Genomic DNA, 24,242 nt, shown 5'->3' on the forward strand with positions numbered 1-24,242 from the left:
ATGAACCATAGCAAAAGATACTCTAAACACTTTTCTCACAATTTTTGCAAGAATATCTGCACAAGCATGCTCTCTAAAATAGTTAGAATAGTGATGAAACCATTGAATATAGTTTTACTTAGTTTATAATAAATCAATGACCATTTGCATGGCTCTAATAGGTGTTGTCACATTACATCTTTCAGCAACTTCGATACTGCAGAGCATCTCTGACACTTTCATCTAAAAATAACAATTCTACCATTTTATAATTCCCAATTTGACTATATGTCCCTCTATTATCATATTTTCCAAACCTTCTTTTCACAAACAAAAAAAAGCAAAATCTGAAAACTCTTTCTTTTTTCCAGTTTTCACTTTCCTACATGACAGTCACGTGTGCTTTGTTACCCTTTTGTCACTTTCTCTGGAAAATCTCAACCAACCCAATTTTAAGTGCTCATGTGCAAGTACAAAGTTAACCCATTTCTCAAGTTTCTAACTTTCCACTAACCAACCATAAAGTTTCAAATTTTGTTCACTCTCTAGCCATAGCCACACTACATTTGTTCATTTGTTTTAGAAATTTCAAATGGATGGTGAATACAACTTCTCTTCAGTGTCCTTAACATCAAAACCTTCATTTGAAACACAAATGAGTCCAAAATCACCACTTCCTGGGTTTGTAGATTTTCATGGGAAGAGGAAACAGATGGTGAAGATTCAAGGTTTGGAAAGAGAGATTAATTTACTTCAGGTGCATATTTCTAAGATGAACTTGTATTGGACACCGACACCATAGTATAACACTTGCTATTACATGCAATCACTTCTACTATGTTTATGTATTAATATTTGTCTGGTGTATATGTCTGTGTCTGGTGTTTGTGTCTACGCTAGTTTGATTTAATTGCATATTCATAGTAATGACCTTGAGATTTATATTGCTCATAGGAAGAGTTAAAATTACTAGAAGGTGTTCATTCAGCTTCAACATGCTGCAAAGAGTAAGAACTCAACCTTTTCATGTAAATATTATATTATGTTACATCATCACCAAGGTTGAAAATTAACAGGCCTATTTGAAAACCAACATTTTCTTTAACAGGCTTGATGATTTTGTAGGCTCTATGTCAGATCCCTTCACACTCACGTATGAATCTCCAACTTTTTCTCTTAATCTTTATATTATCGATTAATTTATATCTATAAGTCTTAATTAACTAAATAAATACCAATGCATTTGATGCAGAGGAAAGCTCAAAATCTCTGAATCTCATTACTTCAAGAAGCAGATCAGGTACTCAGTTTTTGTCTATCTAACCATTTCATTTTTAAACATTTCTTTCACATGCTTTTGTTTCAAAATAATCATGAGTTAATATTTTTTTTTCTTTTTTATTAGTCTTCCTTGGATATGCTGCTCCTGCAAATGCTTTCTTCATAAGAAAATTGCAAAGGGATGTTGTTGTTCATGCTGTTCATCATCAAAATCCAAGTGTTTTGGTAGCAGTTGCTTGAAGAGTACTAGATTGTCGAAAATTGTTGCTAAGTTTTGAAGTTCTTACACACATCTTGTGTTTTATGTTGTTTGTGTTATTCTTTGTAAAGATGATATGAACCTATGTTTTGGTTGTTAGAATTATTAGTATTGTTAAACATTTTATGAATAACTGAAAAATATCATAAGTTCAAGAAGGAAACATTAACATACAAAACATCATGAATGAAAAAAACAAAAAATAGAAAAAAAAAAAACAAAAAACAAAAAAAATTAAAAATTGTCAGAAGTGGGATTTGAACCCACGCCCTCTTTCGAAGACCAGAACTTGAGTCTGGCGCCTTAGACCACTCGGCCATCCTGACATATATTATATAATTTCAATCGCAGGTTACTTAATTGTTGATAATTGATCATGGCAAGAAAGATAAAAGAAAACCATGAGTTTTGTAGTTAGAAGAGAAAGCTGAAAGGAAGGGAAAATAATTTTAGCATTCTTTATTTGATTGAATGGAAAATCAAAGAAAAATTGTAAATATAAAAAATTAATGTTGAGTGATATTTAATATGATAAAGGGAATATATAAAATTTTTATTCGCAATTGATAATAAAAAAAGCATCAAGTCAAAACAGAAAATAAAGGAAAAAAATATTTAAAAATTTATATATATTTGATATATGAATTAAAATATAAAATAAAATTACTTGGAGTACTGAGGAATTGATATTCTTTTGATCTGAGACTCCTACGTGAATTGTTGAGTTGTTTATGTGTTACAGTCAATACTAACTTGCATATTGAAAGTAAATAGTAAACAGAATTAGGAAAAATTAAAAAAAGTATATAGATTTGTTAATCATAAGCATACAGCTTATATATACTCAAAAAAAAAAAAAACATACAGCTTATAAATAATATCACTTGAACTCTCCTAAACCTTGTGATTAGAAAAAAATAGACTATGTGCCAACTGATCAATGTTTGAGGTGGTTAAAGTATAAGTATAGTTAGTCTTAACTCTTAATGTGATCACGTTAAAAAAGTATAAAAAATAAAATTTAATTGAAATACACAATTTTACACAATCAATTTATCATACATGTCGCAATTTTGGTTGGGCTGGAGCAGGGGCCAGTTTTGTTGCCAATCTGTAAGTCGTAATTCATCGGTTGTTCGGTATTGGTTGCGAATGGTTCAGTATCTTTGTATCTCAAGTACTTGGTGTGATCATGGTGCTTGGAGTCTGTATTGTGTATTTTTTTTCTCTTGTTAGGAGTTTCAGGCCGTTTTTGTTTTCCTTCCATTTGTTTATTCTGTAATTGATCTTTCTGTAGTTATTTTGAGGCCGGCACTTTGTATGTGAACTGGTGTAATGTTTGCACATTTTGTGCTTTATTCTGTTAATGCATTTGGCTTTTTAAAAAAATAATAAATAATCATACATGTAGAATGTTAATAGAAATTTGACTTTTATTTTACAAAACTATAAAATATTACAAACAGATAATAGTAATAAATTGATAATATAAAACTTTTTATACTAACACTACATAATAATTAATCTCTAAAAAAAATTTAAGTTAACACAAATTGTAGCACATTTGAAAATGCTGGTTCGAAGGCAAGCATCACAACACTAACATATAAAATTTGAAGATTTCGTCGTGCCACTTCATTCAATTCTGATATCCATCCATTATTGTGCTTTTCCTATATTATATTGGATATTAAAAAAAAAATCTGTTCATATGTAACATTTTGAGTATTTTTAAAAGTGTCTAACTAGATTTTTCGAGTTAATTACTGAATTATTTTAAATATGCAATTTTATCGACAATTTTAATTTTTTGTCATTTTTTTTATAAAAAAAAACATGGATTTTTATCGGCATTTTTGAAATGTTTGATAAAAACTCATGTTTCTCATGCATTTTTACAGGATATTTTGAAAATTTTGGTAAAAATTCATAATTTTTATGCATTTTTATCAGATAATTTAAAAAATCTGATTAAAATGCATGCATTTTGATGCGATACTTCGGAAAGCGCGTTAAAATTCCAAACAGGCATACCAAATTTGTCAAAAAAATTGGTAAAAGAAAATGTTGAGATAGTTATCAGATATTTTGAAAAATCTAGAAAAGCCGTTGATTTCTGGATTTTAAAAACCAGAGGAAAAGGACAGCACGATTCCTTTTAAGAAGCTTGACAGAGCTACAAAGAAGGCTCGTGTGAGGGCAGATGACGTTGAGGATTCACATACCAGAGTATCCAACGTACTGGAGCTCGAGCTTATGGATGGATCAGAGATCTAGCTGATGAGCTCGATAATGCGATTGTTGATGATGTCTAGCCAACAATTAAGGAGGTGGAGGGTTGGGATGACAGGTAGCTTTCCAATTATATTAGTCTATTTGAGGTATAAAAATTTATTATTTCTTATTAATTTAGTTCTTATTTATTACATTTGTTGATTTGTCTATGTTTTTGTACAGTGTTGAATACACAAGCATTTTCCGTTCATTTGTGACAAAAGGGTTATTCGTATCATTGATGGCTCCTCATGGGCCAAGATATGGAGGCCAAGCATGCACATCCAAACGCTATTTTGGAGTAGAAGAGAAGGATTAATGCGCTGACTATAGACGATGTCATTTCGACACCCTATGCATACACCGGAGTTTGATAACACTTCCTTTTTTCTTGTTATCTGCGATGAGAGACCCAGTGGCTGGACACTTACCTGAGAGGTGTTTGCACCAGTTTGGATATGTCCAGGACATCCCACAACCAGTCTCCGTTGTTGCAGCTGAGGGCATTAAGGATTTGTGGGTTATGTTGTGAGCTCTGCTCGTGCCATTACAAATCATGCAGTAGAGGTCTAGTTTCCTACGTAGTTTGTTGATGGTTACTTAGAATGGTACCTTACTATATCACACCCACGCATCATCCCACCAGTTTACCATGTAGATGACGAGGGACCTTTTGATGACGTGTCGCCGCCTCCACTTATGGTGGCTGACCATCAACATCTTCAGATGATAGCAGTCATTATGGATAACTTTATGAGTTTGGTAAATTCAAATGGTGAGTTTTATACTTTGGCACCGCAGATAACATATATAGCCCCCGTGGAAGACTTGTGTAGCTTTTATTATTTTTATATTATTCAAATATTATTTGTATTATTACTCAGACAACTGAGCTATGTAGTTTATTAGATAACACTTTATTTCTTTTATAATTGCACGATTAACATAATTTAACACATGAGAATTAACATAACTTAACACATGCCAACTGATATAACTTAACACAAATAATTACATAACTTTACAAAACAATAATACTCCCTCTGTTTCAAAATGACTGTCGTTTTAGCAAATAAAATTTGTTTCAAAATAACTGCCATTCTCACTTTTCATTATAGAAATGATTGTTACTTTTTCAATTATGTCATTTAATTATTACTGTTCATATGACTTCTAATGCATAAATAAGGTTAATTTAGTAAAAGTGTAACATCTTATGACAATATCATTGCATTTCTTAATACGTGTGTAAAAACCTTAAACGACAGTCATTTTGAAACAGAGGTAGTAAATAATAAAACTTTGACACTATTAAATGATTTTGGACGTTTTAACATCTCGAGTATATCATCAATAGATCTAGCAATTGTCACAAATTAAACTCGATCATCCCCTTCGTTTGCCTACGGTTATACGTTCTCCACATAACCTTCAAATCTCCATCAGTCTTCAGCTCAATATTGTCATATTTCATATTTCCTTCAGTATTAATCCATAGTGCACAAAACTTGACCTTATCCACCTTTTTGTTCTCGGTGTGAGGCAATATATTATCCAATAGGGATTTCAAAACAACGAGATTGATGGTGTCCCTGGGAAGCCAAAAATCAATAGGATGTTTCACACTGTTGAAGGACACGACTGCCATAAACGAATATTGAGGCATTCTAAGATTTTTTTTAACAATACATGATCCCTATTTATACAAGTTTGGATTCATCATATATGAACCACACATAACTTTCGATGCAATCACAGCTGCACAAAACTGTCGGTAAAATCTCAACCGTCAAAAATTAAATTACCTGATTTTTTGTAGCCCGTCTAAAAGTCCGATAATTGCATGAGTTTTTTTTAAAAAATTGGTGATTTTACACTATCGGATTTTTCAACATTTTGAAAAGAAATCCGGAAAACCATGGTGTTTTTTTTTAATAAAAAAAACAGGAGTGTATTTGGTTTTTCAATGATAAAAAGAGTTTATATTGAATTGATTTTGTAAAATTGATTTATGTTTACATTTCTGTTAAAATGAGTTCAATAATAAATTTAGGTGTAAAACTCACATTTATCCTAAAAAGTTACAAATACTAACCTATTATAGAGATAAAATCAAATCAATTATATGTCAATGTAAAAACTTGAAACCAACCAATTTTTTTAGCACGAAAATAATTTCATTCCCAAATCAAGTACATAAGCCGATCAAAGATTCAGGCTAACCAAAGCAACAAAAAGACTCAGCAACTACAAATCTAACACAACATTTACAAATCCAACAAATATAATCAGAGTCTATTACAATATAGCAATAAGTCATGCACTAGTTCAACTCTCCACTTCACAATAGCAATAATGCCTGAGCTCAATAAACATCCTGCTGTTCTATTTTGAAAGATCATCAGGTTCCTAAACCTCCAAATGGTATACACTGTTTCAGTCATATGATTCTTCAACAACTGTGCTTTACAGCTTCTACCTCTAGTGTGTTGGCATAACCATTGCAATTCAGATTCCCAATCACCCGGCTCTCGATTATATTTCATCCAGGAAGGAACTTGTATCCAAATTCTTCTATTCTCAGCACAATCAAAGAAAAAATGTCTACAACTTTCTAGTATGCCAGAGAAAACACATTTTCCGTCGATGACAATCTCAAATCTTAGAAACTTGTCTTTAGTAGGCAACCTCTCCTAACAAGCAAGCCATAATACGAAGACTGGTCTTGGTCTAGCCATATTATCAAAGAAATCAAGTTCAATCCTCCTGCGGATACTGGCTCACAAACATGTTCCCATGAAACTAGGACCTTCCTGGTTGATGTATCCTTCTCACTCCATTGGAAAGTTCTGCAGAGGCTTTCCATATGTGTAATAACCTTCTTGGGGAAAAGATTTGCATCCAGTAGTTGATAATTGAGAACAAGACATTTTTCACCAATTGAAGTCTACATGCATATGACAATAATTTGGTACTCCAATGTCTTAAGCATAACATAATTTGTTATATTTAAATAAATCAATTTTGATAAACTCAATTATATTAAAATTAATTTTATTAAATTAAATTATATCAAAATTAATTTTATCTACCGTCAATTCAAACACTCAATTAAAATTAGTTTTCAAAAGACGGAGTAGTATTCCATCCAACACTCAAACATCCTAATACCCAATGATGTTGGAATTTGGAAATGTGGAAATCTTTGTTTGAAGGTTTTAAGTGCTATATCAAATGACCGCATGATTAATTTTGTAAAATTTATTTTGATTTGTATATTTGGTTCTTCGGTGATAAAAATTTTTATAATAAAAATAATTTTATAAAATTAATGCAAAATAGTTTATATTTGAATCCATTCACATAAAAGAGAGTTAAATAATAAACATAAATGTCACATTTACACTTAAAAGTTATAAATCATAACATCTTATATACATAAAATCAATTCTCTGATAGATCAATAAAACTTGTCAAAATCTACTTTCATAATCAACTTTTTTTTATTGAACTTTCATAATCAATTTAATTGCTCAAAATCTGGAACCAAAGATAATCAATTGAGCATAAAATAATTTATGACTGAATATTTAAAATTGGAAGTGATTAATAGTAAAGATAAATGGATAATTTAACTAAAATAGCTTTTTGGGTGTGTATGTAAATTATCAAAATAGACTATTTTTTTACTAACTCACCAAAATAGATGTTGTCATGTTCCCCAGATTTCATTGAAGTGATGTTGGTGCAATGCTGCCATACTGGTGCATCAAACATGATAATATGCAAAACCACAACAATTACACTGAATCAACAGTCTAAAAATCACATTTTACTTCATAGATTTTCCATTTCATCCCCATAAATTATGAACAAGACCTCCATCAACTACTACTAATAATACAACATCATGAAACATAAACAACCAAGCCAAATAATTATTCTTTTTTAGTTTGTACAATAAGCTAACATAAAAGTTACAACAATACAATACAAGACTAATTAACTTCATACATAACATGTTTCCACCTATGCATGGCAACAATAATGTCTTTCCAATTTCACATAAACAAAGCACTATAACAGAGTGAAAACTCAAAAGGATGCTGATGAGAATCCATTGCTCCATCTAGCAGCAATCGGGCTCCTCACAATATGAACTCCATCACTCCATTCCAATGACCCAAAACTCTGAGAACCACCATATCCAATTCTAGTGAATGTTACCTCAAAAGCTTGAGTTTGGTTTTCACTGCTGAAAACAAGTTTGCTAGGTGAAACACTAACATCAACACCAAAAGGAGCATTCACTTTGACACTGTAAACAGCATCAACAGAACCACCAACATTAGTAACAACTCTTTTGTACTTAACCAATCCATTGTTTGCGCCGAACTCAACAGAGAACGAAGGGTAATTCAAATCACCGGGACTAGAAAACTTCCTTTCATTTTCACAAACATCAAAACTAGTTGGTTCTCTAGTGAAAACCTGAATTTTCCTAGCATCATAACCAATTGAACAAAGGAATGCTAAATAATCGTTACTGTTTATATCGTAAACCAACCCGGGATTAAGCGCTTTGTTAGGATCAACATGCCCAGCTCCATGAACGAACGGATTCGACTCTTTACCTGTTCCAAGATCCTTAATTGCTTCTCCGGTATTATCAACATTATAAGCGGTTGTCATCAAAGCCGATTTAATCGCAGCTGGTGACCAACCTGGATAAGCTTTCCTAAGCAATGCAGCAATTCCACTAACATGAGGACAAGACATAGAAGTACCTGAAATGATGTTAAACTCAACTCTCCTCGGATCCAAATCCAAATCAGTAGGACCAACTTTACCAGTCCACCCTGCTAAAATGTTAACACCCGGAGCTATAACATCTGGTTTAAGAATCTCCGCAGTTCTATAATTCGGACCCCTACTCGAAAACGAAGCAACTCTAGGAGCAGAAGGCGAATCCGAACCACCGATCACAGTTCCTTTAAACTCGATCGTAGCAGTCGGATTCTCACTCGATCTTATATACTCTTTAATCTTATCACCAGCAATCTGACCAACCATTGTAGCTGCAACAAGATGAGCATCAGCAAGAAGCTCTTCACCGTTATCTTCAGTATTCGACATAATCATTCCCAACCCACCAGCCCTTTTCACAGCACTACCCTTCTCAACTCTAGCATTCCCTCCTCTATCACAAACAACAATCTTCCCTTTCACTTTCGAAGAATCCAAAGATCCTAAGTAACAATATCTACTACCACAATCTCTAGCATAAACCAAAGGAAGCTTATAATCAGGCAAATCATCACCATAATACAAAGAAACACCGCCGAAAACTCTACCATCCCCGAGAACAACATCAGCAGGAAACTCTCGATCAATCGTCGAAGCACCAACGGTTAAAATCCAAGGAGCTATGTTAACAGAAGTATAAGGACCCGGACCTGAATTACCAGCGGAACAAGAAACAACAACACCGTGTTGCGCAGCACCAAAAGCACCAATCGCGATTGAATCACGATAATACTGAGGTGCATAGCCATTAGAACCAACAGAGAGTGAAATCACATGAACCCCATCTGAAACAGCTTCATCCATAGCAGCAAGAATATCAGAGTCAAAACAACCCGATCTCCAACAGATCTTGTAAGCAGCGATTCTAGCTTTCGTTGCCATTCCCTTAGCTTCACCTCTAGCGAAATGAAACAAACTGGCGTTAGATACAATCGAGCCGGCCGCGGTTGAAGCTGTATGAGTTCCATGGCCTTCTGTGTCTCTCGGAGATTTCGATTCGACGGTTTCATCGATAGGTCTTTGAAGGTAAGCTTCGTAGCCTCTGTAGAATGATTTGGCACCGATGATTTTTCCGTTACATGAAGATTTAGGAAAATCGTGAGATGTTTCGCAGGCTCCTTTCCAGGAAGAAGGGAGAGTGGAAAGAGAGAGGGACTGATCGGAGAAGCTTTGGAGCTCCGGCCAGATTCCGGTGTCGAGGACGCCGATGATGACGTCGGAGGCGAAGTGTGAGTTTGGCCATAGTCCGGAGGATTCGACGAGTCCGAGGAAGTCGGGAGTGTGCGTTGTGTGGAGGTGGCGGATTTGGTCGGGTTGGATGGAGAGGATGTCGGGGTGGGATTTAAGGTGGTCGGCTTGGGAGGGGGTAAGGTGGGCGGAGAAGCCGTGAATGGCGGACGTGTATGTGTAGAGGATGGAAGATGGGTTGGGGGAAGAGGGGAGGGAGTTGAGGATGGAGGAGAAATGGTTTTGATTGGTGGAGAAGAGGGAGGAGCGTGGAGATTTTGCCACGTGGATGATGTAGGTTTGTGGAGAGTCTGATGAGTGAGAGAGAGAAAGAGAGAGGAAGAGAATGAGAGAGAAAGTGAAGATTGGGAGAGAGTGTGGAAAAGGAGAAGGGGAAGCCATGATTGTTGTGTTGTGTTGTGTTGGTTAGAAATTTTGAGGGAGGGAATGGTTTTTATTGAGTGAGGGTATGAAATTGAAATATCATTTGATTGCTAGATTGATGACTGGACATGAATTTTTGGAGGATGAAGAGGGAAATGAATTTGACCTGTAAATGAGGGAAAGGGGAAGACTGTGTGTGGTTAGAGATATTTTTTTTGGGTATAGTTATTTTTAGATTTTTTTTAATTATTGTGATATGTCAAAAAAACTAAAAGATTTTTATGTGTAAATAAAAAAGATATTTAATTAAATAATTATATATGTATAAGAAAAAAGAGTATAATAAATCTGAGACAATACTGTTGTTGTTGGTTATTAAAAAATTGAATTAGGTGGGCCATGAGGAGTAGATAGCCAATAATTGAAGGACGTATGGGATTTTGTGGATTAGCAATCTCCACAGCAGATACCAAACCATATGATGCTTTATGAGATTTAGATTCAAAAGTCATGACAATGTAATTTTGATAAAGTATATTTTATGAGATGAAGATAAAATGGATAATATATAATATAAAAGATTGAATAATGGGAGTGAGACAATGAGGGAGATAAACACGAAATTACGTTAACTTTTCTGGCTTAATGTTTCGGAATCTTGATTTGGATTTTATATTGTTTTTTTATATACTTTGTGATTTTAAGTTATTGATCTGTGTACATCGTGTTAAGACTTTTGTATTTGTTTTTATGTTATGTGATTTTAATAATCTACTAGAAGCCAAAGGAGTTGGTATATGTGTTGGGACTTTCGACTATATTTATATTATTCATGTTTGAAACTCTGTTATTTTTTTAATTTTTATTTTGTACAGAAGAAATTACACAAACATGTACAAATGAGAAAGGGAAACATTTCATTTATAAAAATAAACAAAACAAAAATCAAATTTCAACTTAGAGGATATTGACTATTTCAAAGTGTTATGATGTATTTGATATGATGTAATTAACTTTGTTATAATTTAGCACTGCTTGTACTTCAAGTTGGATGTAATTGCTGGACTAACATGACTGAGAATGAAGTAATTGATGATTCGAAGGAGAAAAAACAAACAAAAATAACCCATCTAAAGCTAGCAAGAGGAATTATACTACCAAATTCAATTAGGATGTAATTGCTCCGAGTGTTTGGATTTATTATTTTATTTTATTTTTTTTGCTTTTCTTCTTTATAATTAGTATATAATTGAATTTCTCACAATGTCATGCATTAGCATTATTTTGAAAAACCTTTTTTCATGATGATATGAATCAAATCACACTAACATGGTGAACCAATTCATCACATCCTTATCCCGCCATGAGTTGTAGGATTTACTCATGATTTTGAGCGAGTCGATTCATGTTGCTCAAGTCTTGATTTTAACTTTGTGGGTTGAATCAAGTTTTTCGAGTTAGTCAATTCATGTGAAACAAATCACATTTATCTTGAATCAATTCATTCTTTCTTTTCTCTATTTTCTTCCTCTGAATCTAATCATGTTTAGCTTGTGAATCAATTTATTTTGTGGTTTTTCTATCAACTCATGTATTGAATCATCGTGATTTTTTTACATTATTTTCAGTTATTTTTGTGATATTGTCTTAAGTGTCTATATAAGTTTTGGCTCCATGTTTAAAACATGTTTTGACTATTGACTCAAGAAGATAACTTATTCTAAATCATCAAAGAATGGACCTAAATCAGAAAGCATGATATGATATGTAGTTTCGATTGCTTCTATCTTCTTAGAATCATGTTGTAAATAATAGTGTATCTCTCTTAAGATTAAAATATATACACACACTCACAAAATAGTTTTTTAAACACCACTCTTTCCAAACCTCTTAAGAAGACTTCCTTAAAAAAGGGAAAATGTTTTTAATTTGGATACTCACTTATGGTTATGTGCATATATAATCGATAATGAAGCACATCCCCACCATAATCGATTATGGATGTGTTATACATGATTATGTACCTATTTATGATTGAGTAATCGATTATGGTTGTTATATAATTGAATATGATGCATATTAAGTCAAATGTTTCCTAAAATTATTTCAAATAATATATTATGGATATGACATAATCGATTATAGATTAAATAAAAACTATAGTGATATATTTATGAGGACCCATAAGGGACGATGAGATCATATTGCCCACAAGGGGCGACATGATCATATCGCCCCCAAGGAGATGAAATCGACTGCGACACACCCCACTCGTCCAGGATAGGAAAATATGGGAAGTGATGTGTCGTGATTAGAGATAATGTAGAAAATGAGGCAAGAAAATAACCTACGTCTCTTTAAAAAGTATGGATTCAACGGGGTGGATGATTTCTATTTTTGAGAAACCCCAAATCCAGACCCATATGACTCTATAAATATCTCAACCTTAGGGTTGATAGAGGACAATCGAATATTCACCAAATAATACCCTTTTAATAGAATTTCTCACCCTCGTGAGTTGTCTATAACCCCAGAGAAAACATCTCCAAAACAAGTATTTTCACCCTCGTAAGCTTTCCCTAAACTCCCAAAACACGAAAGCCTCTTGCAACCCCTACCAGAATAGAGTTGCTACGCACTTGTACTTTTTCTAGTAAGTACAGTGGCGTCCCCAATAAAACTGACATGTGCCGAACCTTCCAATATTACCACCACTTTTTTCGTTTTCTCTCAAAATTGTCCAAGAAAGATCCAACTCTCATAGTTAACACTATTATCAAAGGTTTCACCAATGGAGGAAATTCTAGCTTTTCCTAGAGAAAATACACCATGCATGTTTTAATTGCGAACATAATATCCCCTGGCCTTTCCAAATCCATGCGGAGAGGACCATGATCTAAAATCATTTTCTCTAACAATGACGCCATGAGAGTCTACCCTCACATTAATGACCCCAAGGTCATCATGGTGTAATACAATAATTAGAATATCAAGAGAGTCTTAATAGATTCGGGAAGTTCAACAAACATCATATTCTATAGCACCTTCCATAATCTCAATCTCAATTTCGACAATATTAAGGCATTCTTGAGCTCGCTAGTAGGCTGTTTAGGCGAGCAGGTGCAAGTAAGGGGTCACATAACCCTAGAAATGACATGCACAACAAAAGCAACTTCCAAGGCGATCGAAATCAATTACCTTGTGGTGCAATTAACGTCAACCTTGACAGGCCTCCATCAATTCATTAGGTGCGATTATATCCATCCAATACCTAATTTTAAAATACTCGTTACCCGGAAGGCCCTTTGCTCCATCAACATCATTTGCTCCTTCATATGAATTACCTAGTGTTGTGAAGGTCTATATGGACATTTGTGTTAGTCAGATTCATACTTTGACCTAGATTAGAGAGGATAACCTCATTGCCCGTCTTGATGCTGAAGCTGTTGAAACTAGAGCAAAGGAAGAATGAGTTGTTGCTAGAGAAGACCAGATGATTGCCTTGGAAGCATCAAGGAAGCCATTGAGTCACTTAAGTATTAACCTTGATCTTGATTTTGATCCTACCCCCGATTATTTCCCATCTAACCTTTTATAGCTTAGTATACTATATCATATCATCATTTGAATCATTATCGTTCCTTATGTTTATCCCCTCATGTATGACTATGTTGATAGTTATTATTATTTTTGGCACTTTTTGTCGTTATCTAGCTGTTTTGAATAATATTCGGTATGGCATAATTGTGCCATTATTCTAGTATGGTTGATGTTTTATCTATATTGTTGTTTTCTAGTTTATCTTGTATCTTGCTTTCTTGAAATTATGTTGATTGTGTGTTTACATGTTCAAGTGCAATATTTCTAATTTAAATTGGTTTATTATCTTGTATGGCATTCCGTATAAGCTTATTTGTTACTTTGAATCCATATCTATGCGTGCCGCATCTGTTTTTGACTTTATCTCTTTTTTGATATTTCTCAAAGGGGGAGAATGGCTGCGATATTATCACGATATTTATGCGCTTTAAGTGTTTAATAAGGGGGATTGGGAGCTCGGAATTCCACATGTGTATTAACAAATTTTATGTGATGTTCAATAGTTTCAGAATCCATTTCATCCTTGAATCACAAATTACAAATTTTAACTTTCACTCAAATCAAATAACAATAATATCCTAAGTTTTCTAAACATCTAAAAAGGGCACACTGAAGTTGCATTGTAGTCGGTATCATTATTTTGGTTTTCTCTTAATTATTTATTGTATGTGTGTATTTGTAATTTGATTTATCGTGATTGTATTATTTGTTTGTAATTTGTGTGTAACTTTATTCCTCATTTGTTAGATATGTACCATAAGATACCTCTCAAGTTAATCCTTATACTTAGGTCCATATAAATGTGTTTTAGCCTTTTTACAATTTGATACAAGTCAAAATATTTAACATTACTTGAATCGCAAGTTAGAAGGCTTGAATCAAGGATTTTAGGAGTCTTTATTAGAATCAAGGATGTTGTGATTCGAATCAGAAACTTGCTTGTGAGTGAGAAATTTATTCCTGTCAGTCTGATTCGAATAGAGAAGCTTGGGATCCGAATTATACTACTTATTGACTCGAATCACATGATTGGTGATTCGAATCAAGTCGTCCGAATTTCCTTAAAACTAAGTGTGATTTGAATCATACATTGCTTGACTTAAATCACACATCCAAACTTTATTCAAATCACTAGTAACAAACTTTTTCACTTCACTACCTTTGATTCACATCATTCTTTCTTTGATTCAAATCACAATAACTCATGATTTGACTCAAATCACATTGTTTTTTTCTCATCTTTTTATGACATGCCTCTAGTACCAATTTAAACCCTTTTCGAACTCTCTCATTTAGATTGATGATTTTTTTGATTGAGATCATGCCATAACCATAAATGGCGATCACATTTGAAAGAAATTTTTTGATAAGTCATTTAAATGTTTCTGTTTTGAAAATTAAAAAAAAAAACATCTAAACCCAATCTTTCATTGTCTAGAATCTTGAGAGAAATCATTTTTCATGAAATAATTTATTCATTCACCAACAAAAACTATCTCTAAAATTCAACCTGGTGAAAACCTCTTAAAGTGTTGAGAGTGTGAGAATTATACAGTTGTGTGAGATCCTTTAGATAATATCAAGAAATCATTGTCATGAGTCTCAACTCTAAAGAGTGAGTTTGAGAGGTAGAATGAAGTGCATTAGGGAATCTAATATTTTTTGTGTGAAATTTTATTGTTTGTTGCAAAATAATGGAATGATTCTTATTCACATTGTTGGTTGGTACTTATCAAACAAGAGAAGAGTTTTCTTCATACTCCAATGAAGACTTTGGTGAATCCGAGTAAAGTCTTCGTCAGAATCCATAAAGAATGTTGCAGAATTGAAGCTTAGAGCTTATCATTGGTCTATCATTTTAATAGATTAAGATCATTGAAAATCTTGAATATTAGCATTTGAATAATCTGGATAATTTAACCTAGAAATCAAGAAAAACTTTCTTCCTATAAATGCCTAGTTTCACATATAATAATGAAAAAAATTAATTGCCAAGGAATTTACATAAAAGTCCTAGTCTTAATTAACCGTACAAAACATAATAACACCAATCTTGTATTATTCTCCTACGCATTTTATAAATGTATGTAAACTAATTAGCAATTATTTAAGATGAAGCATTTATAGTACAAAACATAATAACACCAATTTTGTAAACTAAAGTGGCGTTCCCTTCCTCTATAAATGAAAGAGATAATTGTGATTTTACCAAATTATTCTAATTAACTATTTGTGTATTATAAATAATTTTAATATTAAGTGAAAAAACAATAAATTAAAAATATTTATTAAAGGATACAATTGAAAAATTAAATATAAAATTATATTGGTAATATAAAGTGACAATTATTTTAGAACAAATTATTTTTTTCAAATGCAACATTTATTTTGGAAGATTTCGTTGATCACCTCACGAAAATATAATACATATTCCTCATGGTATCAAAGCTACATCTGAACCATCCCTAACTTATGTACACATTTTGTTTTCACATTGAAAATGCTTTGGAACACAAGAAATCCAACACAAAAGTAGTTCTAAACATACCATAAATCATGCTATCAACATGTGATTAGACATTAAAGCTCTAATTTCTAGCTTCACAAAATCACTGTTAGATTCTATTGGAAAGTAAGAGTGGAAAACTCAACGTAGAAACATAAACCCATCCAAAAATCTGAATTACTGCTGAATTGCAAGGGAGAGAGGGGGACTAAATTTTCTTTAAATTTGGTGATAATTTATAGGTTAAACATAAGCAGGTTCATGGTTCACTCAAATAAATTTATAATAATCAGCTCGAAACGAAGAACTTATAACACGACCAAATATGCTTAGATCTGAATATTACAAAGATATTATGAAACTTGAACCAACACAATCACCCGATCTGCGAATTGCAAATATAAACTGCAAAAAGGAGTGAAGAAGAGAGAAAGTTACCTATACAAACACACAACCACTCAAGAAAAACTGAAATGTTAACCAAGTTAATTGTCTTCTATTGCCTTCCTTCTTTATCGATCTCTCTATGCAGAGGACGCAGCAACAGCTTATGTCAGATGCACACGGTTTCCTGAATTCATTTTCTTATCCTCTATCCATGGCCAACATCAGAAACTGGTTGTCGGTAATGCCAGTTACAATCTTATAATCAATTGGACACAAGAAGCAGAAGAATAAAACACAGTAGCGCAGAAGAATGATGCCTATGAAAGTTTGCTCAATACTACCAAGTGCCACTGTAATAAACTTGATGTTATTGTGTGCTGCGTGTTAACCCTCCACGTGTAACACTTCTGTGCAAATGAAAGGTTTCATTAGTCATCCCGCGGGAAATCAGAAAAGTAGAAAGGTAAGGAGGCCCTAATCACCTTCCAGAAATTAGCTGAGTCTGAGCACTGTTTGCAGGGCCCTTTATATTGCTGAACCGCTTTGCTCTGCTCTCTTGTTCTTTCTCCACACGCATAGCAGCTACCTCCTTTTCCATGTTAGCTACTTCCCTTCTCATCTTCTTTGCCTCAACTTCCATTGCTTTGGTTAAAGTATCTACCTTCTTTGCTAGCATCTGACAAATCATGGCCATTGGAAATAATTAGCTAAGATTAATTTGTCAAGGATTAATATCCAAAAATATTAATAAACAGAATGCTAACCTCAATAGCATCGTCTTTATCTTTTAGGCTTTGATCTTTCTCATTAACAGCTTTCCTCAAGGCCATGACCTCTTTCTGCAGGAGTTCATGTAAAACACCTGAAACACTATCCTCTGTATCCACTGTTGAGAATTCATTTGCCTTATCATCTGAATCTTCTTTCCAATTAACATCTGGTTCTCTCTCTCTGGTTTCTTCAAGAGATTCGTTAAAAGAATGACTTTGAGATGCTCCGTTCAGCTGCATTTTACTCCTCTCCAGTGACCTTGAACCTCCATCAAAAGATTTAGATGTTCCTTTGGCATTCTTCAATACTGCGCTAGACGATAAAGATGGCCTTAATTGAAAGGATGGTAACCTCTTAGGCAAAAACCCATTAGAGGTTGGTTTTGAGAAAGCATCAGCTCCACCTAGAGATTGCCGACGAGAATTGCTCACACTTCTTCCTTCTGGGGTGCTGCGATTACTTCCATTAGAAGTCCCCCTCAAACTCTCCTCTAGAACTTTAAGCCGTAATTGATATTTTTCCTGAAAATTTTAAGTATACCTTGAATAATTTAAGAACTAATATTCTATTGTAACATTAATATATATGAACCGGAATATTACTTTCAACTGTGCTTCAGATTTTGCTCTGCGCTCAACTATAGCAAATTTGTCACGAAGTTGCTGCATTTCCCCCTATACGAATGCAGAAAAACTATGTAAAATAAGAAAACAGAGGAAGAAAGGAGAGTTTAATAAAAGCTCAACCACGACAAGTTAAAAAGCAGAGTAAAACAAAGCAACATTACCTGCAAGAATCGACGTTCTTCAAGCCATTGTTTGACAGGCATCACTTTATCATTAGAATCTTTCCATTCATTTGCAACCACCGCAGCTACTCTGTTTGCTGATACCTTGGCACGGGCCAACTCCCGTTCAAGAGTTTTTATTTCTTCCTAAAGAAATGTCAAAAGACAATGTTAAAATAAATATAATATTAACTAGATGTGAGGAGATATAATAAATAAAACAGCTGGGAGATTTAAATAACTGAAGACGTTAAACATTACATTCAATTCTTGAACTTTCCTCTGATAATCTCTAACTGCATTTGCAGCTGCACCGCCAGCAAGGACAGCCTCTTCTAACTCCCTTACAGTTTGGGTGAGCTTTTCAACCTCTGCCACCTTTAGTCTATGCATTCTGTCCAGTATTTTATTTTCTTCCTGAGAGAAGTGGTGATGAAACAAAAAGTTAAAAGAAAGTTACATATTTAAGGTGCTCTTAAGCTGGGAAAGAAAAAAAAATCCTACAGGATTGAGATACCTGACAAATCTCAATCTGTTTCATCAGCTCTTGATTTTTGTTTTGGAGATCATCCACCATGGAGGCCTTAAGCAAGGCAACCTGAACAGTTTTTTCAGCTTCAAGTAGTGCCGCTTCTTTGGATTTGGTAAGCCGGTCTAATGCTTTGTTATCATCTTGTAATTTTGCAATCTGCAAGGAATACATAGAAGAAAATTAAACCTAAAATCATTTAAAAAAGACAGATTCAGTCCCTCCATCAATTCTTTCTCTGAAGGATTACAACATGACCTCCAAGAACAGGGGAATACCTCTTGCCGGGCGAGCTTTAGTTCAGCCTCCAAAGGAGCAAGAATTGCTTCTATTGGGGGCATGTCGTCGTCCTTTTGAGCAGCATGTACCCTTCGAAGAGTAGCTTCAGCAGCAAACTGAGCTGCCATTGATGCTTTCTTTTCATCATTGATTTTCTTTATTTCAAGATTCTGCCAAAATATTCAATTTAGTTGGTCTATAACTACACCAAGGAAACCAAATCACTACTAAAGTGGATATAGGCTCTAAGTAATACTTTGCTTTCTAGAAGAGATTCCGTTAATTTAAGCTTTCCGTCAACCTTTGACAGTTCATCTGTCAGCTGAAATAAAGCAAAAAGAAGAAAGGTGAGTTAGATTTCAAATTGCCATAAAGCATGCAACAAAGTAATATGAAGAAAATGTAAAACTAGCATAACAAACATGAACATGTACAAGCTTCGATGTCAAGTAATAACCAGATATATAACAATGTGAAGAATGATTCAAGTTTCCATAAAGCATGCAAACAGCACAATGCGAAGAAAATGTAAAACTAGCATAACAAACATGAACAATTAAAAGCTTCAATGTCAAAGTATAACCGTATCTACAACAAAGTGAAGAATGATTAAACTGAATAAAAGGAAAGTAAATCATCTTAACAATCAGATTGAATGCAAAACCCACTCAAAAATCAGAACCGGCGGTGATAATATAAATACTATCTTATAGAAGAAGAACTATTGCAACAAAAAAAAACGGACAATAGAACATGGATAAATGAACTGATAAAAATACATCAAAACAAAGGAATCTAGGAATTCAGCACAGCAAAATAGAATTGTTGTATCCTGCAAAAAAACTAAATAGTAATTACATCAGCAACAAAATAGTTAAACCAACAACTTCATCTATTGTAGACTACAAAACCATTAAAAGAAAAATTGATATTATGAATAACTCAATACACATGTAGAATTAAGAGCGAACATACAGGATTCCGTAAAAACAAGGGGGAGAAAGAATAAGGATGAATTATTCTTAAGAGCTGAGAAAAAGTAGTAGTCATTTAATAACTCTAGACCTCTTCTTCCTCTTTTAATTGTTTGGTTTTACATTAAATATATGTTTTATAGATTATTTATATAATTAGTCTAAAAAATAATCAAATAGTGGTTATCCCGCTATCCCATTTTTGGGGTCGGCCGCTCCGCTATCTGCGATTGATAACTCTGAAGAATCAAGCAATTTAGTAGGGTTAAACTCAACAACCATTAAACTCCTTTCCAACAAGATGGAATCAACTGCATGGGTCAAACATAAGACCATAATATCCTGCCATGAATCAAGTTCAGTGACAGACCATTTAACTATTAACCTCCTCTCTTACTGGTTTAGCGTATATTTTTGCATGGTTTCCCTCTCTAAATTGGACTATCACTCAGTCGACCCTCCACAATAGAGCTTCACTAGTCTTTGATACAGTGTTATCAAATATCTGCAATTGCGGCGCTATGGCGGATATACGTGGCGGTTTTAGGGCTCGCTTCAATGGTAAATATCGGCCGATATTGCAAGTTTTTCCACCATAATCCGCTAGAACGGCGCCGCGAAGCATCCGGTATGGCAGGACTTTGGCTCTCCGCCATGGACAACCTGATATGATAACAAGCTAGAACAACTTAAGATAAGAGAATGTCATCTTTCCTATCATAATTATAATTTTCTTGTGTAACCCCTCATCCATTATAATATTCGCATTTCTACAACACAGAACTTACATTCTTGTTGGCTCTTTGCTGCCCAATGTTCAGATCTATATAACATTGCAAGTTTTATAGTAAAATCTTCTTTTAGACTCGAGTACTTTTCAATCACAAATCACCCTCAAGACATTTCTTCATTTATCAATCCATACTTCACATCTCCTTTTATCTCCTCATCATTTTGTATAATAAACAAATGGTACTCAAGCCGAGGGACTTGTGATGAGATATGTTTTCCAATATTCACTTCTGAGCTAGGATTTTGGTCTTAAGACTTGCAGTCCATATACTTGTTTTAATTCTATTTAAGCAAAAGTCGAGTGCTTCCAGAGCTAGTTTCCATGCCTCAAGCTTTTCCTTTATTGCTTCTCTCAACTCTAAGACTATATACTAACAAGAAAAAATGCACTGTGGCATTTAGATATATTTAATTAGCACATCTAGAACAACGGTAGAAGAATAAGGGCTCAAATTTTGATCCTTGGTGAATATTTATAGTAATATGGAAATATTTAGTTTCACTGCCTTGTGCTCTAATGCTAGTAGGTATTCTCTACCAGATCAAAATGACATAGATTGATAGAAGTATTTTATGATGAAAAATAAAAAATTACGGAATGACCTTGAATACAATATGAAACTATTGAATCTCCAAACTTCCTATATAGCAGACAAAAAATATATCAAATGAAAAATCAATATTATCATGAAGTCAACACAAGCCAAAAGTTAAGAATGAATGACAAGCATAAAAGAAAGAGAAAAGAATTCCCTTAATGAGTATACCATAATTTGTTTTTATCTTTCATTTAGATAGTTGCAGTTTGCAAAGGAATTTATAGACATTGAATAGTTTAGAGTTTAAGTTAAATAACTAGATTAAATTGTCCACTTTTGAAATACTCAAAATGTTATAAGCACTCTATATTAATATTCCCTCCCACTTATTCATGCATGGGGTTAAATTAGAAATAAAAAAAAAAACTAATTTCTCATTTGTTAAGAGTCTCACACCGGACAATATATGGCATGAACAAGTGCTTGTAAGTGGATGGCATCGAGACAAATAGAAAGTATCAAATTATTCTAAGTTTCTAATGTGTCAAATTGCCCTACTTTTCAACTAAGACTTCCTAATTTTATTTATTTGAAGCATTCTCTGTGCAAATTATAGCCCAGTCAGTTTATACCACCACACAGATTCAGGTTATATATGAAAGCAGAAACTTCAATGGACAACAAGGGATGTATTACAACATCAAAAGCTTTGTCATTTCCATTATTGGATAGTGGCTTTAATTAACAATATAACTGGGCAATGGATTTTCTGCATATGGTCAATGCAACACAAGAAAGAGTTTATCACAATGACTAAATGAGAATACCAGATTAAACTGAGGCGAGCGGTTTCTTTGAAAAATCAAAAAAGAAATTGCTGGAGAAATTCCTACACACTACACAGCACAAATGTGAAAGGTAATACTAGTAGTACGAATGCAAACACCAAAGGGGCTTCTTTTCCAATGCATTCCCGTTTGTACTTAGACACATAGCAATAAAATACAATACATTTTTGATGCGCAACTTCAATGTTCAAACATTGTCACCGACTTACCATACACTAAGGATCTATTTGGATTGACTTATTTAAGTTTTACTTATGGGCATAAGCACTTGTGAGAGAGTGTTTGGGAGAACGAATGGAAACACCTTATGATATGTCTATAAGTTGTTTTCAACTTATTTCTATAAACTCTCCAGCTTATTAAACTTATACTTTGTTTTATCTTTTGTTGTAGAAAAGTCTATACATAATAAGAATTTACATAATGTGTAAACTATAAGTATAAGCACGTAACTAAGTTATTTATCTATCCATGATGCCAAAGACTTTCAAATATGTTAATGCTAATAACATGATCCAATTAGGAAATAAATTAAATACTATCATATACTCCCAACATGTAAATTAGTAATTAGTAATCAATAATTAATTTATTAACATAATAAAAAATGGATAAACAATAGTAATAATAATAATAATCTCAAATCAAACTACAAGAAAAACGGCAAGGGAGAATTGAAGTTGACCTCTTCAACGGCCTTTTCTCTGAGTCGTTCAGAGTGCCTCAAGGCTTTGATCTCAGCTTGTGCTTCAGATAATTCCCTATCCTTATCTGCACACACATACAAACACGAACAATGTGAATGACCGTGAATTGAACTATTTATAAACAAAAAAAGAATTAGCTCTAAAACTCTTCGGATCGAGCCGCATTTTCGCACCTCGAACTTCATTCTCTAACCGATTAAGCTCCACCTTCACTGGATCCGAACCGTGCAACAGATTCATGAACTCATCAGCGTCCATACTCGGTTGCCTCGTGGAGCCGCGTCTCCTTAACGAGCTTTTCCCTTCCTTGAACGATCCAGACACCGAAAGCGGCGCCGGCGTCGCCATTTCACCTCCGTCGCCGGAAACATCCGCCATCGTTACTCCGATCTAGCCGAATTCCGTTACTCTTTTCTCACATTCAAATGCTAGAGAGTCGAGATTTGGATTATGAACGAAATGGAAATTACATACAAGAGCTAGAGTTTTAGAGAGAGAAAGTTGAGGTTGAAAACGGTGGATTTAGAGAGAGAAAGTGAGAGAATAAGATGCTTTTGGTTGTTTCTTCTTCGTTTTGTTTGCTTCTCTCTCTTTACCGTGTTTGCTTTGTCTTCTATCTTTCTTTCTTTCGCTGTCTAGTTTCTGATTTAAACGAGTGAGATTTAACGAATTAATTAACGAAAAAGTGAGTGAGCCAGTGACTGTGAAGTCTGAAGGTTTTGTTTCTGCTGACCGCTGAGAGAAGCTAAGCGGGTTCAAAAAAATTATTTTAATTAAAAAAAGTAAAATAATAGTAGTAAGTAGTGGTAAGTAGTGACACCGAGTAACTAGTTCCATATACTTAATAAGTCTTCTTGCTAAGTGCTAACACTCATTGGTACTAGGGGTGGCAAAACGGGCCCGGCCCGTTGGGCATGCCCGTTTTACCCGCACTTTAGTGCGGGGCGGGCCAAGGTTTTAGGCCCTCACCCTCTAATGTGACCGCCCCGCCCCGCCCCGTTTTCAACGCGGGCTTTTGCGGGCATGTGCATTTTCATAAATTTTTATGTTTTTAGGCTTAAAAGGTGCAATGCCCGCGGGCTTTGCCCGCCCCGCCCTCACTTTTTTGCGGGGCGGGGCTAGGTTTTAGGCCCGCATCTTCAACTATGCCCGCCCCGCCCCGCCCCGTTTATTTGCGGGCTTTTGTGGGGCGGGCTAAACGGGCGCGGGCATGCCCGTTTGCCACCCCTAATTGGTACGGGGCGCGAATTTGTTTTTAATACATAATAAAAATGAAATAAAAGAAAAATGAAATTGTAAAAAAAAAATTGATT

General features: G+C 34.1%; 3 protein-coding genes and 1 non-coding gene across 4 annotated transcripts; 1 reads left to right on the forward strand and 3 right to left on the reverse strand.

Moving 5' to 3' along the window:
• The first annotated feature begins 95 nt into the window (after positions 1-95).
• On the forward strand, positions 96-1,719 carry LOC131627681 (guanine nucleotide-binding protein subunit gamma 3-like). The gene is made up of 5 exons (XM_058898520.1): positions 96-736; positions 934-986; positions 1,088-1,132; positions 1,232-1,279; positions 1,385-1,719. The coding sequence occupies exons 1-5, from the start codon at positions 572-574 to the stop codon at positions 1,536-1,538; spliced, it is 465 nt and encodes a 154-aa protein (XP_058754503.1). The 5' UTR covers positions 96-571; the 3' UTR covers positions 1,539-1,719.
• A 42-nt stretch (positions 1,720-1,761) lies between these two features.
• On the reverse strand, positions 1,762-1,845 carry TRNAL-CAA (transfer RNA leucine (anticodon CAA)). The gene has a single exon. It is a non-coding gene; the product is annotated as a tRNA-Leu (tRNA).
• A 5,859-nt stretch (positions 1,846-7,704) lies between these two features.
• Positions 7,705-10,395, reverse strand: LOC131627682 (subtilisin-like protease SBT1.4). Its single transcript, XM_058898521.1, has one exon. It carries the CDS (start codon positions 10,226-10,228, stop codon positions 7,889-7,891), a length of 2,340 nt encoding a protein of 779 aa, XP_058754504.1. The 5' UTR covers positions 10,229-10,395; the 3' UTR covers positions 7,705-7,888.
• A 6,067-nt stretch (positions 10,396-16,462) lies between these two features.
• LOC131627683 (microtubule-associated protein 70-2-like) lies at positions 16,463-23,599 on the reverse strand. The gene is made up of 11 exons (XM_058898522.1): positions 23,103-23,599; positions 22,908-22,993; positions 19,326-19,391; positions 19,069-19,239; positions 18,779-18,949; positions 18,523-18,678; positions 18,262-18,408; positions 18,077-18,148; positions 17,468-17,995; positions 17,186-17,379; positions 16,463-17,110 (listed from the first exon to the last, which is right to left on the reverse strand). The coding sequence occupies exons 1-11, from the start codon at positions 23,305-23,307 to the stop codon at positions 17,071-17,073; spliced, it is 1,836 nt and encodes a 611-aa protein (XP_058754505.1). The 5' UTR covers positions 23,308-23,599; the 3' UTR covers positions 16,463-17,070.
• Between the last annotated feature and the right edge of the window lie 643 nt (positions 23,600-24,242).

The sequence above is a fragment of the Vicia villosa genome, unplaced genomic scaffold (genome assembly GCF_029867415.1).
Source record: "Vicia villosa cultivar HV-30 ecotype Madison, WI unplaced genomic scaffold, Vvil1.0 ctg.000393F_1_1, whole genome shotgun sequence".
Classification (NCBI taxonomy): Eukaryota; Viridiplantae; Streptophyta; class Magnoliopsida; order Fabales; family Fabaceae; genus Vicia; species Vicia villosa.